This window comes from Paroedura picta, chromosome 3 (assembly GCF_049243985.1).
Source record: "Paroedura picta isolate Pp20150507F chromosome 3, Ppicta_v3.0, whole genome shotgun sequence".
NCBI lineage: Eukaryota > Metazoa > Chordata > Lepidosauria > Squamata > Gekkonidae > Paroedura > Paroedura picta.
In genome coordinates, this window is record NC_135371.1 from 46,926,590 (window position 1) to 46,945,674 (window position 19,085).

General features: G+C 42.2%; 1 protein-coding gene across 3 annotated transcripts; it reads left to right on the forward strand.

The window, feature by feature from the left end:
• Window positions 1–62: 62 nt before the first annotated feature.
• Window positions 63–18,345, forward strand: CHDH (choline dehydrogenase). Of its 3 annotated transcripts, none has more exons than XM_077325535.1 (8): window positions 63–280; window positions 3,153–3,942; window positions 6,843–6,994; window positions 8,441–8,570; window positions 8,672–8,806; window positions 13,671–13,813; window positions 14,316–14,418; window positions 17,834–18,345. In XM_077325535.1, exons 2-8 carry the CDS (start codon window positions 3,198–3,200, stop codon window positions 18,250–18,252), a joined length of 1,827 nt encoding a protein of 608 aa, XP_077181650.1. In that variant the 5' UTR covers window positions 63–280; window positions 3,153–3,197; the 3' UTR covers window positions 18,253–18,345. The 3 variants fall into 3 exon arrangements, with proteins under 3 accessions (XP_077181650.1, XP_077181651.1, XP_077181652.1); XM_077325536.1 differs by having other exon boundaries at window positions 170–353; XM_077325537.1 differs by lacking the exon at window positions 63–280 and adding an exon at window positions 461–627.
• The last annotated feature ends 740 nt before the right edge of the window (window positions 18,346–19,085 follow it).

The following is a 19,085-nucleotide window of genomic DNA, read 5'->3' on the forward strand; positions in this document are numbered from 1 at the left end:
GACGGGCGCAGGACACAAGGACGCCATTCATCCAGCCCGGCACGGCTTCCTTTGCCCGGAGCCACGATGCCAACCGCCTCGCAGAGGGAGGAACCGCAACTCCCTGTGCACGAGCACCGGCTACCCCCGCGGGGAGGAGGGGCAGGTTTTGAGGGAGGTTGAGTCCAAGGGTCCAGCGGGAGCCCGCCCCTTCCCGGGCTCGACGGCTCCTGGGGCAGGCCCGGTGTCGAGCAAGTTCCCCCAGGCGCGCGCGCGAGGCCCACCTGCCGCCTTGACTCCCGTGAGTGGCCACGACAGGCGAGCCGGGAGCGGGCGGGAGTCGGGCCTAACCAAGGACGCGATTGAGCCCGGGGGTGAGGCTGGGGGGAGAGAGGGAGGCGGGAGGACGGCGGCGGGGAGGGGACACTGGGGCGGCCTCCCCGCTTACCCCCCCCCCCGCCGCCCCAGGTCTCTTGAGCAGCAGCGCCCGCCTGGGCTGCGCCTCCGGCGACTCAGTTGGCCGGACAGCCGCAACATAAATGGCACTCCCCCTTGGATCTTGAAGCCCATAGGAGGAAGCTCGGCAAGTCCGCCTCCAGTCAAGTCCGTGGGGTTCGGGGGTTCCAGCCAGCACCTTCCAACGGAAAGGTTACTGAGGGACCCGTTTCTTGTCTCCTCTCTCTCTCTCTCTCTCTCTGTGCCTCTTCTGCACTACTTTTTGGAGCTCTTATTTTTTACAGTGTACTCAATAGGAACCGCGGACCCTGGATGGTCGTTATCTGCCCGAAATGCTGCTTTATGATATATTTATATCTACAGGCACTGAGTAGGGTCAGGGTATATATATATACCCTGACCCTACTCAGTGCCTGTTCCCCAAAGATTTGCCTACACTGATTGGTAGTGTCAGTTAATCAAAAGAAATCAAAAGTGTTCCTTTGAAGATGCTGTTTAAAAAGCCAGGCGGGAAACCATCTAATCCTTTTTAAACTACACTGACTTTATTTTAATGTCTGCATCTTGAGTGACATATCAGTAAGAAGTCATGTTGGAAACAGCCCTGAGGCAATGGATGCTGGATATCTTATTTATGTTCGTTATTTATAGGCCCACTCCCTCACATGGACTCAACGAGGTTTGCACAGAGTGAGCGAATGCTATCCATGGGTGGGACAATCAGTAAGCAATTCAATAGAATTAGGGTTATAGAACTAGCCAGAAGTCTAAAAAGGAAAACTGAAACAAAGCATAAGTATTAATGTGACATTAAATGATGCATAATTCCATACTGGATCTTGGTTTCAACAAGCTGTACATAGTAGTATAGACCAGTGGTCCCCAACCCCTGGTTCGGTGACCGGTACCGGTCTGTAGATCAGTCAGTACCGGGTTGCGGTTCCTCCTCGTCCTCCTCCCCTGCTGCTGCCTTGGGGGCTGCCCTGCCACTCTGCCGTCGGCTCACCTTTGGTGCTCTCCAGTGGCCGCCATGCTGGGGCTCCCCCTCGGTGTGGCATTGTGCAGCTGCTGCTGGCAGTGCCCCCTAGTGGGCGGCGGCGGCAGCGATATCCCTCAGCAAAAGACTACCCCCCCACGGGCCTCAGTGAAATTGTCAAGAGTTGACCGGTCCCCGGTGATAAAAAGGTTGGAGACCACTAGTATAAACCACATATGCATGCAGCTGGAAGCAGTGTGAATTGTCTCTGATGGTATTCTTATCTTGGATCTTCCTTTGTTGAGGCATTTGAAAACACTGCAAGAAAGGCATTGGATAAAGTACCCATGAAACAAGAATGCACTGGGTTCTTGTCTGCCTGTGGAGCACAATGATATGAAGAAGGAAGAATTACATGATTTATATCATTTTGAAAACACAAGAATTAAATTAGAAGAGATAGTGCCGTTTGGTTTTCTGCCTGCCTACTTTTCAAACTATTGAATGCACTGTGCACTTTAAAATATTTAAGTCTCAAGACATGATAAAATTAGTTTGTTTGTTTAATGCAAGGCATTTTGTGCATTGATAAGTTTGTATTGTTGTGATTGCATGACAAATAGATATTTGATACTTGACGGTGCTTATTCATATTTTCAATAAAAGAAACTGGGATCTAGGTTAGAAATCTGAAGGGGGAAAAAAGAATTTCCCTCCATTTTTCCATTGGAAAAATCAAGAACTTCCTCTGAAGGTTTCCCCCTCACTCAGTTTTTCTGATACTGATTTTATAGTGACACTGAAAAAAACCATGTATTTTTTAATTGAGTGAAATACTTTTTAGGACCAGGTTTTGTTCACTCAAAGAGTGTAGCATGAAAAGTCTGAGGATTTTTTTAAAACCTATTTTCATTTTCCATTGACATGTATGGGGAATCTGGGGAAACCCTAAAAAAAACTACTCATGAAATAAACTCTATAAATGGCATTTTCTAAGATATGGGGGTGGGGGTAAGACAGTCACTGGCTACCCCAATATTACAACTTTTAGCCTTCATTCTCTGTTCTCTCAAGCCCAACATTTCTCTTCAGTGCATGAAGGGCAGATTATTTACTTTAATTGTGGTCCACAAAATAAAAAGAGCTTGCAGTAATGCATGTGCAGACTCATTTGTAAAGATCCACAAAGGTATTTTGCATGGGTCAATAATAAAGGAGTCAAGTATATTTAATCTCAAAACAGATTTCTTTTTTTGGGGTGGAGATAAGATTTTGGAACAGGTGAATGTGACTAATTTACACACCTCTGTGGTTAAGTTGTCTTAAGTGAGACCAGTGATCTTTGCTGGTTCCTTCTTTTTTGCAGCCCACTGAGCCTCCTCCTGATTTTGTTCCTGGGAGTTAGGGCAGCCTCAGAAACAACATAGTGGGGGTCTGCAGCGAGAAGGGGGAATTACTTAAGTCACCACCTCTTCTTAAGGAAACTTAAGTGCCCTCAAATTTTCTTAACATGGATAGATACTGGCCACTCTTACTTGTATCAAGACAGTGCAGCCCTGGAAATTCAGTCATACTCTATCCTATAGGAAATAATGGATAACATTATTTATTTATTTATTATATTTATATTCCGACCTCCCCTGATTCTACATATATTTATTTAGTCTCTTTAGATTGATCTATTTCAGTTATAATAAGCTGTAATAAGTTTTATTCATGGTCTTTTTTTAACCATTTCTAGGTTTTGGCCTCGTCTTGTTTATACCAGGAGCCCACATAGGAAAAGATGTCTTACTTACTTAAAGAAATTCAGGGGTGTTTTTCAAAGCAAATGCATGGAACAGGAAGATTATTAATTAAAGCAGATATTCTGAAAAAAGTCTTCAGTCTCCAGAAAATGAAAACTGCTCGAGCATTTTCTCAGAATACTTCAAGGGACGTGGACTGTTTTACTTACATAATTGTTGGAGCTGGATCTGCTGGATGTGTATTAGCCAACCGACTGACTGAAGATCCTGACAGCACAGTTAAGCTTCTAGAAGCAGGGCCTAGAGATACAGTCTTTAACAGCAAACGATTACTGTGGAAGATTCACATGCCTGCTGCATTAACCTACAATCTCTGTGATGAGAAATATAACTGGTATTACCACACAACCCCACAGAAACACATGGACAATCGAATTCTGTACTGGCCTAGAGGAAGAGTCTGGGGTGGTTCTTCATCCCTCAATGCCATGGTATATATTCGGGGCCATGCAGAAGATTATAACAGGTGGAGTAAGGAAGGGGCTGTTGGATGGGGTTATGAATTTTGTTTACCTTATTTTAAGAAAGCACAAACTCATGAGCTGGGTGGTGATCTTTATCGAGGTGAGAATGGCCCACTTCATGTGTCCAGGGGAAAAACTAACAACCCTCTTCACCATGCATTTCTGAATGCAGCCCAGCAGGCTGGATATCCTTTCACAAATGATATGAATGGATTTCAGCAAGAAGGCTTTGGCTGGATGGATATGACTATACACCAAGGTAAGTCCCATTTGGAGTGGACTTTTTTGTCAACAAGTCCAGTTGATGTATGGTATGGTTTTTCAAGGCAAGAGAGATTCAGAGGTATTGCCTGCACCTATGTAGAAACTTTCTTTGTTATCTCCTATCCAAATACTAACTAGGGTCACCCCTCATGGACAACCCTCACCAAAGGCAGTACCTACTACTGCTGACTTTCTGCAATGGGCATATATATACATAAAAACATTAGAGTCCTGCTGGATGGGACCAATAGTCCATCTATTCCAGAATCATGTCTCACACAGTGGCCAACCAATTCCTCTGGATGACCAATAACAGGGCACAGTGGCTGAGGCCTTCCTCTTGGCTCTGGGATTCAGAGGTTTACTGTTCTGAATTCAGAAATTTCCCTCAGACACCATGGCTAGTAGCCATTGATAGACTTGTCCTCCAAGAATCTAGCCGATCATTTTTAAAAGCTGTGTATTCCTGTGGCCATCACTACATACTTTGCCAGCAAATTCCATATTTTAATCAATCTGCGTGAAATTGTATTGCCTTTTGTCCATCCTGAGCCTGCTGTCCATCAGTTCCTTTGGATGCCCTTGAGCTGTAGCATCTTGGAGAGGGAGAAAAATTTCTTTTGGTCCTCTCCACACCATATATATGATTTTATAAACTTCTATCACATCCCCCCTTAGTTGTCTCTATTCTAGATTGAAACGTCCCAGACTCTTCATCCTTTCCTCATAGGTAAGGTCCATGTGCCAGCCCCCTAATCATCTTGGTTCCCCTCCTCTGTACTTTTCCAGGCCTGCAATGTGCTTTATGAGATACAGTGACCAGAACTGTACATAGTAGGGGACTGTTTACAGTGTTCTGGGTCATAATTTCAGTTCAAGCAGAGTAATTAATAGAGCTGACCAGTGCTCCATGTGAACTGGTTACCCCAATATTTTCTACAACTCAAATAGTAGACAAGTTGAAGTAGAAAATATGTCCTGAATGGAGAGAGTTTGAAAGTAATTGACCTGTTTGACTACCGCAGCATCACCCCTTTAAAGACATTAATTTGGTTGCCTTAAATCAGCCTTTCTCAATGTTTTTATCATTAAGAAACCCCTGAAATGTTCTTCAGGCTTTGAGAAACCACAGAAGTGGTGCAATCATGCAGAATTTGATTGGGAAGCACAGCTGTGTACATGCCCATCCAGGGCCCTTCCCCTTCCCACCCCTCCAGGATCATCATTGGCCATTTTGGGAGTAGGGGGGGGGAGGTTCACATGACCAATAAATGTTTAACAAATAAAAAAATATATTAAAATTAATTACCACCCATTCAGGAAACTCTTCCAGGGCCATCAAGAAACCCCAGGGTTTAACAAAGCCTGCCTTAAATACTGAATATTCATTTTAGTGCAAGAGCTTGGCTATTTATAGCATGATTGCATGTATGGATAGCCTAGTACAGTGGTCCCCAACCCCCGGTCCAGGGACCAGTCCCGGTCCATGGATCAGTCGGTACTGGGCCATGGCTTTTCTTCCTCCTCCCCGGCTGCTGCCTTGGGGGCTGCCCTGCCACTCAGCCACCGGCTCACCTTTGGTGTTCTCCGGTGGCCGCCATGGCTGGGGCTCCCCTTCGGCATGGCATTGAGCAGCTGCTGCTGGCAGTGCCCCCTAATGGGTGGTGGGAAGTTAGGTGCTCTGGCGGGAAAGCAAGTGGAGCAGGGGCTCAGGTGGCGGCGACGTCCATCGGCAAAAGACTACCCCCCCCCGGGCCTCAGTAAAATTGTCAAGCGTTGACCGGTCCCCGGTGATAAAAAGATTGGGGACCACTGGCCTAGTACATGGTATTTGCATATCTGCTTTCTTTGTACAAGGAAAGAGTGAGGATTGTATACATTAAAACTGTAAATAAATGTAGGAAGGAGTGGAATACAATTTCCATCTGCCACAACATCAGAGGCCCCTAAATCATATAAGATCACTAGCTAGCCACAGCTTTATCTCCCCTGTTTAGCCCTTCTGGAAATGTGGACCATTAGGTCTGATGTTCATAGATCACAGTGAACATGCAAATAATATGCAGGACTGAAACAAAATACTCAGACATTTGAGCGGTTTCAGGGAGCCTGAAGCCACTCAGTACTTGGCAGTCAGTACATTCCCAAAGTTTAGCCTGCCTTCCTGGTAGGGCAGTGGAAAACAGTGCAAATACTATTAAAAAAAAGGAGGGGGGTTCTCAAGGCCAATATATTACAGTCCCCTCCGGGATTACTAATTAGGAAGCATTCATTTTGAAAACATCTTTAACCAGCATGTTCTTCAATGTTATGGGTTTTTCCCTGGAAATTCTGTGGCTGAAAAAGAATGCTAGCTGATGCCAGCTTCTTGTCCATTCCAAATAAACTTTAAGAAACTTTGACCACAATTTCCTTCATCTGTTTACAGTTAATTAAGTTTGGGATGGTTTTATTTTTGTCTCATGGCAAGGTAATATATTCAGGGAATCACATTTGCAGCTGCTCTTTTGGAATCCTGCCTTAAGCAGGTGATCAGTCCCATCAGCTCTGACAGCTGTTTGAGTAGAATGGCTGCCTGGATTGTATTCTGTGACTATAGCAAAAGGCAGCCTTCTGCTGTTTTCAGGGTCCTATAGTTTGGGAGCAGGCATTGCATGTACACTTCCAGGCTCCGGATGGAAGCAGTTGACACACAATCTGTCACCTACTGAACAGCAGCTTTTTGCATGTTGCATGTAGAAGGGCTGTTGTGAAAAGCAATTGGATGGATGACCCATAGCTGGATTGGCTATAATATTTATTTGATAAATTATATGATGCCTGCAATTAAAATATTTTTTTTGTAGAGCACTAATGGCAATAAAGACTATTTTACTGACAACGGATGTCTTATAGGTCAGAGATGGAGCACAGCCAGTGCTTATCTTCGCCCTGCATTATTGCGTCCAAACTTGTCAGCAGAGGAAAATACACTCGTAACAAAAATTTTATTTAAAGGGCCAAAAGCCATTGGTATTGAATATGTTAAAGATGGGGAAAAGAAAACGGTAAGAATTGTTGAGTCTCTTAAAAGGGAAACATTTTTTAGCCTGTAAAAAATGAATGTTATTAAATCAGCATAATATCAAAGTAATTACTTAAGAGCAAATGAATCTGATGTATAAGTTCTTGTGTTGTTTGTATAATAAAAATATATTTTTTATTAAATCTATACGCTAATAGTGAAGTTGGGCAAATCTGAGGGTACTTATATCTGGTGACTGGATCCATGAATGGATATTTCTACAAATCTAAAAAACAGCCCAGGTTTACAGAAAAATGTGAAATCTAAAAAAATTCAAGAAACGTTGGGTTTCAAAAATGATAAAAGGAATGACTAGCTTTAAGCAGTGGATTTTCTTACAGTCACAGTATTCCTGTGAGTAAAGTCGGGGAGTAAAGTCGGGGAGAGGGCAGGGTTCCTTCCAGGCCTGTTTTTGGCCATGGGGGAGAACTCATTGAAGTCAGGTCTGTCAAGGGTTACCAGATCCAGGTTTGAACATTCCTGGAGCATTTGTGTGGATTCTGAGGAGGTTTATGGTTTGGGAAAAGGAGAGGCCTTAGCTGAATAGACTGTCATATCCATCTTCCAAAACAGTCTGACCCCAATGAGCCCTCCTTAAAATAGGCCTTTGGAAAGAACACTGCTTCCTTCTACCTTTTTACTCACAGAAATCCAAGCAGGACTACTGCGGTTGTCTAGCAATAGCCACTGAGGGAATCTGTTGCTTAAAGCTACAGGTGCTCCTTTTATCATTTTTGGTCTTTTAAGTCCCCACAATGTTTTTAGCTTTTGTTTTTGAAATTTCACATATTTTGGCAAACCTTTCCAGATTTATAGAAGGATCTAATTTGTTCATTCAACTGTTCCAATCACTAGATTTACCATAAATACTTGTGTATAAGCTGAGCTTTTCAGCACAATTTTTAACACTGAAAAAGCCCTCCTCTGCTTATACATGGGTAATTGAAATAACAGCCTGCTGCCAGCCAGCCAATCATAACATTGCCTTTTACAAATGAAGGGCAGAGTTTGGTGCTTGGGAAGATGCTATTTTCTCCAGGGGAAGTGATCCTTTTAGTCTGGAAATCTTTTGAAATTCCAGGAGAACTCAAGGCCCATCTGGAGGTAGCCAATTTTACATTTAGAATCAATGGAGGACTCAGGCTTATAGCTGAATTTTGGCAAGCAGGATATGATGTTAAATTTAGAAAATCCAAATACTCCTGGCCTTCAGGAAGTAATTGCATAGCTGTCAGCAAGGACAAGCCAGCTTGTTCAAATAGAAATAATACAATGAATGTTAAGTAGCTTATATCACAAACTAGCAGGCCAGCAACTAGCAGGCTTAATGCAAACAAGTGAGTAAGCAGTATGATAAAGGTCTTTTCCAAAAAGGATCTTTTAATATTGATTATTTTCCCTATAACAATTCTATTTATTTTTGTTACAGATTTTTGCTAATAAAGAAGTTATTTTAAGTGCAGGTGCTATAAATTCCCCACAGCTGCTTATGCTGTCTGGAATTGGCAATGCAGATGACCTCAAAAAATTAGGAATCCCTGTCATTTGTCATCTTTCAGGTTTGTATGAATTTATAGAGTTTGTTTCAGTATAGTTTGGTTTGTATCAATGATGTGCTTGTCTGTTTGCTTATCTTTGGGGGTTTGATGCTTTCTTCTAGGAGTTGGCCAAAATCTTCAAGACCATTTAGAAGTGTATGTACAACAGAAGTGCACTCAGCCTCTAACACTCTATGAAGCCCAGAAGCCATTTAATATGATGAAGATTGGTCTTGAATGGTTGTGGAAATTTACTGGTATGAAGTTTCTAATTTTGTGTTTGTGTACAGCTATTTTTGGGAGATTAATCCTTCTAAAACATTTGCAAGATGCAATTGGTTGCTGTTAAAGTGCTGCTTAATGTAGAGCACTTGTCCCCAACCTTTTGGATAATGGGAGCCACATTAGCATGCCTAGTGCCTAAAGAGGGCCACAAATTAAACCAAAATGTAACAAAATTATTAACCTATTTATTTAGATCAAAAGTAAAAATTCAAAGGTAAATGCGGAAATGTTAACCTTAATGCAATCCATTTTGGAACAATATTTTACTATGGATTCCTTTTATTTAGCTACATATGCTTACCTTGTCAGTGTGATTTTTTTGGCTTTTTTCTGTTAGCCAAAACATTGATGTCTAAGTCAAGGTTTGTGACATACTACTTTTAAAATATCATGTAAATGTTCGATTTCACAATTTTAATCTTGGAAAAGGTTTGTTCACAGATATATGTGGTGCCAAAGACTGTGAACATACCTGCAACAAATTTCTTTAAGTTGATAAATATATCAGGAAGACCAGAATAGAAATCTATCAGACTGTTTTCTTTGTAAATGTCTCTGAGATGATCACTGGCTAAAAAAATCAATTAGTTCCATCAGAAAAAAAGTTACTTGCATCTTCTGATGGTACTTCAAATGAATTCTGTAACATTCTTATTTCCTTTCCAAACTTATGGCAATCAATGAATCTGTTCTGAAATTCTACCTGCAATAGATTCAGTGCTTCGATGTGTCTTTAAACATTGAATTGTAAATTCTCATCCTTTTCAAATTTAGTCCATTGCAGCATGAGAAGTTTGAAAAGTTACCTTCACTAACTTGCTTCACAAAAATCTTTAGTTTTGCTTCAAAAGCTATCAATTCAGTATACATGTCACACACCTTTCCTTTCCCCTGCAATGTTAGATTCAGTGTGTTCAGATGCTCTGTGATATCCGTTAAGAAAGCCAAATCAAAAATCCATTCAGGGTAAGAAAGTGCTTCTTGACCTTTTCCTTTCTCCTTAAGAAAGGCATCAGTTTCATGATGAAGACTGAAAAAATGTTTGAGGACTTTGCCTTTGCTAAGCTGACTTCTGCATGGTACAATACATATTATGCATCTATCTCTGAGAGAAAATTTTGAAATGGACAATGAGAAAAGCCATGGTGCCTGATGTAATAAATGCTGGATACAACAATATATATCATGCTTTCCCACTGAAGAATCTTACTACACAAGGCTTACTGATGGATGATGCAGTGAAATTGCATGGGAAGTGTACCGTTTAATTATAATACCTCTTTATTGATTTTTGCAACTACACCAATTTTTAGTTCCCACTATATTTCTTGCACCATCAGTTATGATGCTTTTCAATTCATCCCAACTCAGACCAAGATTTTCTACTGATTTACACACCTTAGATAATATGTTTTCTGCAGTTGTGGTGTCTTTCAAACTCTGCAGTGCACACAAGTCTTCTGTAATTCTGAATCTATCCCCCTGATTAAAATTAGTAGTTGAGCAGTGTCTACAATGTCATTGTTCTAATCTCATGCCAAAGACAAAAAATCTAAACTTTTTGCCTTGACAACCAGTGACATATGCAGCTCTTCTCCTAGTTCTTCAACATGCCTGGTGATTGTAGATGCAGATAAACTGACACAACAAACACAAGATACTTTCTCAGGGCACATTTCCTCCATTACTTTAACCATACACTTTTAAACAAATTCACCATCAGAGAATGGTCTATCACTCTCAGCAATACATTTAGCAACATGATAGCTACCTTCACAATAGACAGGTTCTTTTAAAATGCTTTCTAAAACTATTTTGCTACAAAAACATTGATTTTTTAAAGAGAGTTTAACTTGTTCACTCGTTCCTCTCCTTGATATATTGAGTAGCTCTTGTGACAGGATCCAAAGTGCTTTTTAACATAGTACTCCTTTAATACTGAGACAGTTTCAAGACATATCAGGCAAACAGCTTTATCCTTGTTTAAAACAAATAAGTACTCAGAAGTCCATTTGTCATTAAAGACACGGTGCTCATCTGCAATTTTCCCTTTCTTTGAAACAGAACTTCCTTTTGCAGACTTCTTACTGGGTTTTTAGCAGAGCAGCAGTTGCAGAGTTTCAATACTATTTTTGAATAAATAAAAATATGAGTAGTATAATTTTAGGGGCCTAACTTCTCCCTTTCCTATTAAATCCATTCCACTCTAGCTGCTATTATCTGGGGATTTTCAATTCGACCATGACAAAGAAGCAAAGAGATCCCTGCCCTCCCTATCCACTACAGTTCTCAGAAGCACTGAGCTATATACACAGCCTAGGAACAATAAAAAAGAATGGATTGTGAATCTGGCCAGATGGTAGAGTTGCAATCCTAAATACATTGAATACTATGAGATTTATTTCTTAATCAGCACAGTCCTTTGAAATTTAACTATACACCTACTAATATATTTTAATTTTAATATGTTAAAAATTGGAAGCCCTCCAAAAAGCGCAAGTAGGCAGAAAGAGTGAATGAGGGCAGTCTTCCACCTGGAACAAACGCTATGCTATTAAATTGGCTTCCAATTATATGCAGGGTGCACATACACATCACTGCTTGCCTGTCAAGCCTCAATCATGAGAAGTAAAATGGTAGCCAGAGACAGGGGAACTTGGCTGGAGGAAGATGTGAGAAGGGGAATGCCCTAAGCTTCCCTGCTAAGACAGTATTCAAGGGGCCACTCACTGGCTCCTGCAATCACAAATGTATAAGAAGAGACCTAGCTGGTATAAGGAAGGGAGGAGAGGCAGAAGCAAGCAAAGCCAGAAGTCAGAGCAACCAACTCTTGTTGTGGAAGGAAGAATGCTTTTGCTTGCAGCAAATAGGATTGCGCTGGTAGACAAAAGGACTTCAGAATCTTTGTAAGAATACTGTCAGCAACTTGCCCCCCTTCCGGATCTTTTAGGGATAGCCACAGCCAGTTCTTCTGTTGCCACCAATCTTTTTGCTTCCATGATGGCACAAGAGCCTGTCTGGACTCTTTCTGACTCTAAGAATTGTTTTGCTGGTGTAACTCAGTGCAAGTTATTGTCATTGTGTTGTCATCAATTCAGTTGTGTCTGACTCTTGGTGATCCCATGGCACAGCTGCTGCCATGATCCACAATCCCACACCACCTCGCTCAGCCATGCAATGGTTTGGCCAGTGTCCATTCTGAGTGAAAGACGAAACTCGTTATTTATTTGTATGCTGTACTGTTTTTTGGGGGGTGGTAGCTAAATCTTCACTTAAATGAAACCCTATGATGTTTTGCTGCCACAATTTCTTTCATTTGACCATATATGGTGAAATATTTATTTAGCTGTTTTTGTCTCGGTATTCTCCCTGCTGGGGATTTACAATCTGTAAATACAAAAATTTAATTTATGCACATACATTCATACAAGAGTAAGAAAAAAGTATTGCTACTAGAGTTTCAGTTCATACATGCACAGGTTTATTCTAAGCAAAACATTTATTCCAAACAAAATTATTTTCTTAAAGAACATAGGATGATCAGGGGAGCTTATTATGAAGAAGTTTTAAGAAAATTGAAAACTGCATTGTGAGAAAAAGTCCAGAAAAGTTGCACCAAGGATTTTTTTTCCTGATTATTGCAATGCTCATGCTCATTCTTTGAGGGTATCAAGGGCTGTACTACAAGAATTTCCTTATGGGATCCAAAATTCAGAGAACATTTAAAAGGAACACAATTTGAGTCTCCTAAGGATGCCATAACTACTGTTTAGATGTGGTATAAATCAAAGGGTGCTAAATTCTTTGGGGAAGTGTTAGATCAGCCTTTCTCAACCGATGAAACATTTGTCAGACTTCAAGTAACCCCAGAAGTGATGTCAGTAGGCCACATCTCCCTGACACACCCCTGGAAGTCACATGTCCACAGACGTGGCATCACCCAGACATTCCCATTGGATGTGACATCACTTCCTGTCATTCCCCAAACCCTCCCACCAATGTCAGAAACAGCCCAGTGTCCTATGCTGCTGGGCCAGGAAAATGGCTGGGACAGTTATCCACTGCTTCATCGTCCCTTGCCACCCCCATCCCCCAACACAGTTATGTTAAAATGACAATACTTACCTCTCTGCACTTCAATCGCTACTATGTACAACGAGCCTCAGCCAACAACAATTTTTATCCCCTTTTCACCCCCTCCTATCATTGGCCATGGGGGGGGGGGGAGAGAAGGTCAACATAATCATATATGATTATATCTCCTGATTAATATTCTCCCACCCAATCAGAGAAACCCTTCTGGGGCCATCGAGAAACTCCAGGTTACAGAGATGAAAATACCACCTTCAGAAGTGTATGGGCTTAGATGAAAATGTTGAGAAACAATAGCTTCACATTTTGATATTTTTGCTTAATAAAGGTTTCTATGACTTGGTAGCAATACCTTTTGACTTATCCTTGTATATAGACAATACAGAATTCGAACATCCTGGTCTGTTTCTGTGGCCTGACTTATACCAAGACTTCAGGCTGTGAGTCAGGAGCTCCTTGGCTATTGCACACAGGGACGGAAACAGAAGCTCAGCCCAGATCTCAAACATATTGCAGACATGTTATCCTGTTATGTCCTAGGCTACTATGGTTTAATACATGTGGGGGCATTCTTTGTTCTTTATCAGTTTTAAAATTCACACAGTGGGTGGAATTATAAGCCGTCTCTATTGCAGAATGTGACACAGGTTATTATGATGGGGAAAGTTTGGGGTTTTTCAAAAATCTCCAGTCATCCCGTTGATGTAATTTCATTGTCTCCTCTATGGTTTTCATACTCTTTAGGTGATGGTGCCACTGCTCACTTAGAAACTGGCGGGTTTATCAGAAGCCGAGCAGGAGTTTCTCATCCAGATATTCAGTTCCACTTCCTTCCTTCTCAAGTGATTGACCATGGGCGTACTGCCTCACAGCTGGAAGCATACCAGGTGAGTAGTACAGGAACGTATCATTAAGTGGTTAGGTTTTTAGGATGCAGAAATAAATCCATCATACATATAACAAAGTACTGTAGACAGTTTTTGGAAATCCGTGAGATTTTTTTCACCATCAGTGGACAGAGGATTACGTCAGAGACTGTAGCAGTTTCTGTTTAAACTTTGATCAAAGGATGAAAATAATACTTTCCAGGTGTCTTATGCTGCTGAGCTTTCATTTTTACTTTTAAATATTAAAGGAGCAGTAATAATTATTTGTGTATCTCTTTTGTGAATATGTAATTTATTTTTAGTGTACATTTGTATACTGTGTTTTTACTGCAACTGATTTATTAAAATGTGAGGATGTTTTATGTGGTAGTATTTATTTTTATTCTGTTCAAATATATTGTGTCTAAACAATTTATAAGGAGAATCCAACTTTACAAAGTTGCATAAGATTAGGAAAGATATATGGATGTCAAATTTCATACCTTCTGTTGGGCTATGGCAGGTTCATATTGGCCCCATGAGGAGTACAAGTGTGGGGTGGCTGAAGCTGAAAAGTATGGACCCAAGGGAGCATCCCATCCTTGAACCCAACTATTTGTCAACAGGTAAATGTAGTTTATCTTGGCTTTCTTCTCTTGAGTTTATCTTGCAGGTATCTCTATTAGTAAGTATATGCTGTTACATTCATCTGTAGTAGGTGGTGTCTAGGTCTTGTACCTCCTTTTGTATCTCAAACTAAGTAGAATATGACAGATATCTTTCAGATTCATAAAGTGGCTTCACACAACCGTTCATTCCAAAAGCAGGATAAAGTTTTCAGTCACCAAATGGGTAGAAATGCAACAGGCAAATGTTGCTTGAAATGGTCAAGTAGAATTAAATACATGTTTTTAAAGGCTGTCAGTGCATTTCTCCTGATCTGGAATGTTGCTGAAAAACTATAGCTCAGAACTTGCCAGTATTAAAGGGCTTTCAGTGGCTGCCAGTTTATAACTAGTTCAAAAAGGCAAAATGAATAATAGAATCATGGAGTTGGAAGGGGCCATACAGGCCATCTAGTCCAACCCCCTGCTCAACGCAGGATCAGCCCTAAGCATCCTAAAGCATCCAAGAAAAGTGTGTATCCAACCTTTGCTTGAAGACTGCCAGTGAGGGGGAGTTCGCCACCTCCTTAGGCAGCCTGTTCCACTGCTGAATTACTCTGACTGTGAAAATTTTTTTCCTGATATCTAGCCTATATCGTTGTACTTGTAGTTTAAACCCATTACTGCGTGTCCTCTCCTCTGCAGCCAATAGAGGGCATCCTGCCCTCCTCCAAGTGACAACCTTTCAAATACTTAAAGAGGGCTATCATGCCCCCTCTCAACCTCCTTTTCTCCAGGCAGAACATTCCCAAGTCCCTCAACCTATCTTCAAAGGGCTTGGTCCCTTGGCCCCAGATCATCTTCGTCGCTCTCCTCTGTACCCTTTCAATTTTATCTACGTCCTTCTTGAAGTGAGGCCTCCAGAACTGCATACAGTACTCTAGGTGTGGTCTGACCAGTGCCGTATACAATGGGACTATGACGTCTTGTGATTTTGATGTGATGTCCCTGTTGATATAGCCCAAAATGGCATTCGACTTTTTTACCGCTGCATCACACTGCCTGCTCATGTTTAGTTTACAATCCACAAGTACCCCAAGGTCTCATTCACACACAGTGTTACCCAGAAGCGTATCCCCCATCCAGTAGGCATGCTTTTCATTTTTCTGACCCAGATGCAGAACTTTACACTTATCTTTATTAAATTGCATCTTGTTCTCATTTGCCCATTTTTCCATTGTGTTCAGATCTCGTTGAACTCTGTCTCTATCTTCCGGAGTATTTGCCAGTCCTCCCAATTTGGTGTCATCTGCAAACTTGATGAGTAGTCCCTCCACCCCCTCATCTAGATCATTAATAAATATGTTAAAAAGTACCGGGCCGAGCACCGAGCCCTGAGGTACCCCGCTACTCACCTCTCTCCAGTCTGATGAAACACCATTGACAACAACTCTTTGAGTGCGGTTCTCTAACCAATTCCCTATCCACCTAACTATCTGAAAATCCAGATTGCAGTGTTTCAACTTATCCATCAGAACATCATGGGGAACCTTGTCAAAAGCTTTACTGAAATCCAAGTAAACGACATCAACCGAATTTCCACGATCCAGCAAACCTGTTACTTGGTCAAAAAAGTAAACCAGGTTGGTCTGGCAGGACCTGTTGGAGACAAATCCATGCTGACTTCCTTGGATCACCAAATTGTCCTCCAGATGTTTGCAGATCGCTCCCTTTAATATCTGCTCCATTATCTCCGCCACAGCAGAGGTCAGACTCACTGGTCTGTAGTTTCCTGGGTCATCCTTCCTCCCTTTTTTGAAGATTGGAATAACGTTTGCTCTCTTCCAATCCTCCGGGACATCTCCAGTCCAACTACGCAGCCACTGATTCACCTCCATTATCTTCCTCTCCCAACGCATTCCTCTTCCCTTGACAGGCAAGATTGAAGAGAATACCACTTGTGCCCCCATTTGCTTGAGCTTCCTCCCCAGATCTTGATAGTCTTTTTTAATAGGAGCGATGATATTCACGGACATGTCATTCGTTCCCACAGGGACCATCACAAATGGGTAGCGATCCGTAGATTTGAGGAGTTTGGGCAGCCGTTCTGAAACATCTTTAATTTTTGCCCGTGGCAAGCAACACACCTCTCAGGTTAGGGGGTCAGGCCCAGCCACATGGCGATCCATTCTTCTTAGCAGGGAGTCTCCAATTACCAGTACTCTCCTTTTTTTTTCTTCTCAACTCCATTTCCTTCTATCCCCGTGGCCTCTTCACTTTGTCTTGTTTTGGGACCTCTTCCCTCGTTGACCCTTGCACCTCCTCTGCAAGGGCCTGAAATCTATTCTGGAGCTCCAAAGGCCCCGAGAACCATCTCGCTCTATGCCGTTGAGTCTTTTTCCGAACTGTCTGCAGAGGCTCCATAGTGAGGTCAATCCCCTTATCCTCTTCAGGACTGGCTGTATCCTCTTTATTCCGAGTTGCACAGCTCTGGTCTATGAACTCCTCCCCTTTCTTAATTTGGGTCGGAGTGCTGTCTTCTAATCCCCTAATCCTTTCCTTTGGACTTTCCTCCAAAAGTCTTACCAGCTTACACTTGGGGCAGATGTAGTCCATCTTGTCTTCTGGGATGAAGGCAATCATGTCACACTCACTGCAGATGATGGGATAGGTGTCCTGGAGGTCCATTGTAACTTCTAGGCAGTGCAACTACTAGGGAAATATAATCTACTGATTCTAATTGCTCGTCCAAGAACCCCAAGCTAAGAGCCACAGGCCAAGAGGCCTTTGTCTCTCACCCTTTGGCTCGCACCAAAGGCTCACGGCTCTGGCAAGGAGTAACCCTTTTTTTAATCCTTCCAGCAATCACCCAGCAATCACCTCATCCAGTCAGCACAATAGCCTCACCTGGTCAGCAGCAACACTCCCCAGTAGCTCTCTCCACGTGCTCTCAGTTGTCTGAGCTCTGCCTCTGGCGAGGAGGAGCCCTTTTTAATCCTCCCAGCAATCACCCAGCAATCACCTCACCCAGTCAGCACAATAGCCTCACCTGGTCAGCAGCAACACTCCCCAGTAGCTCTTTCCACGTGATCTCAGTTGTCTGAGCTCTGATTGTAAACACTTAAAATTAAATACAGAATTTGCAGGCATATAAGACTACTTTCCCCCCCTGAAAAACATGCCTTCAAGTGGGGGGGGGTCATCCTATACGCCGGGTGCACTTCAGTTGGGATAGACATAGCTGCCCATAGTACTGTAATGTAATGTAACAAGCTCTATATTTTGAGTGGAAATGTTGGGGGGTCGTCTTATACGCCCAGTCATCTTATACGCCGGTAAATACGGTAAATAAGATTACAATTCAGGAGAAGCATTGCTAAATATCGAATTTATTCTGAATCCCCTTTTCCCCTACCCCTTTTCTTTTGTTTTATAGAAATGGACATCCAGGAATTCCGTCAATGTGTCAAATTAGCCAGAGAGATATTTGCTCAGGAAGCCTTTGAAAAATTCCGTGGGCCTGAAATTCAACCAGGAGGCCATGTGCAGTCTGATGAGGAGATAGATGCTTTTATAAAGCAAAAAGCAGATAGTGCCTATCATCCTTCATGCTCTTGTAAAATGGGGCAAGACTCTGATTCTACGGCTGTGGTGGATCCTCAAACCAAAGTTATAGGAATAGAAAATCTGAGAGTTGTTGATGCTTCAATAATGCCCAGTATTGTTAGTGGGAATTTAAATGCCCCAACCATCATGATAGCAGAGAAGGCTGCTGATATAATCAAGGGACTGCCATCACTTCAAGAGAAAAATGTTCCTGTATATAAACCCCCAAGTCTGGAAACTCAGAGGTAAACAATCCGTGACACACTCTCTCAGGTAGAATTTTCCTTACTGATACAACTATAATCCTGTACTTTTCCTTGAGAATAAAATTTTTAAAATGTCTTTATTGATATGTTAACAAAATGAAATTCCTTTCTAAAACACTCTAGAGCAGGGATTCCCCTGGGGGTCCTTGGGAGCTCCAGAGGGGGTCCGGGGCCTTTCCCCTCCTACCTTAATGAACAAGTTAGGCAACTGCCTGCCTCCACGCAGAGGGCTCGGTGGTTAGAATGTGGGAGTAAAAATCAGTGGGGAAAGTTGGTTGTGTTGTGGTATGAGGGGCCTGGACTGTCTTCTTAGCTCCTGCCATTATTTCAAGCCAATGTGAGACAGAACCACCATAGTAGTAGTAAAGCTGAGGGGGCGCAAAAGGAGGGAAAAGGGTATGGGTGGTGATGTCTCCTCCAGGGACATGTCACTTCCCGGGAGCATGATAGGGAGGCGTGGCCAGCTGACCACTTCTGGCGGTCTTTGATGCCCCTTAAAGAAACAACGTTTAAAAAATTCCCACTAGTAACATGCTAAGGGGGGGGGGGGGGGCTTGAGCATGGAAAATGGCTGCCGTGTGGGCAGAAAGATCCAGACTTTCGTGCCCAGATGACAGTCAGCCTTGCTTTGATGTTATCTTGACTCAAATGTTGGAGCCAAGCAGATTTGTGAAAAAATCCAGGGGAAATCTGGGTGGTTCATGGAAGCACTATGATGCTATTTGGAAGCAAGAGACCAAAGAAAATAACACAGCACGTTCCTATCACCATCAAACCCAAGCAAGTCACCCATGTTAAAACAGCTTAGACCTAATA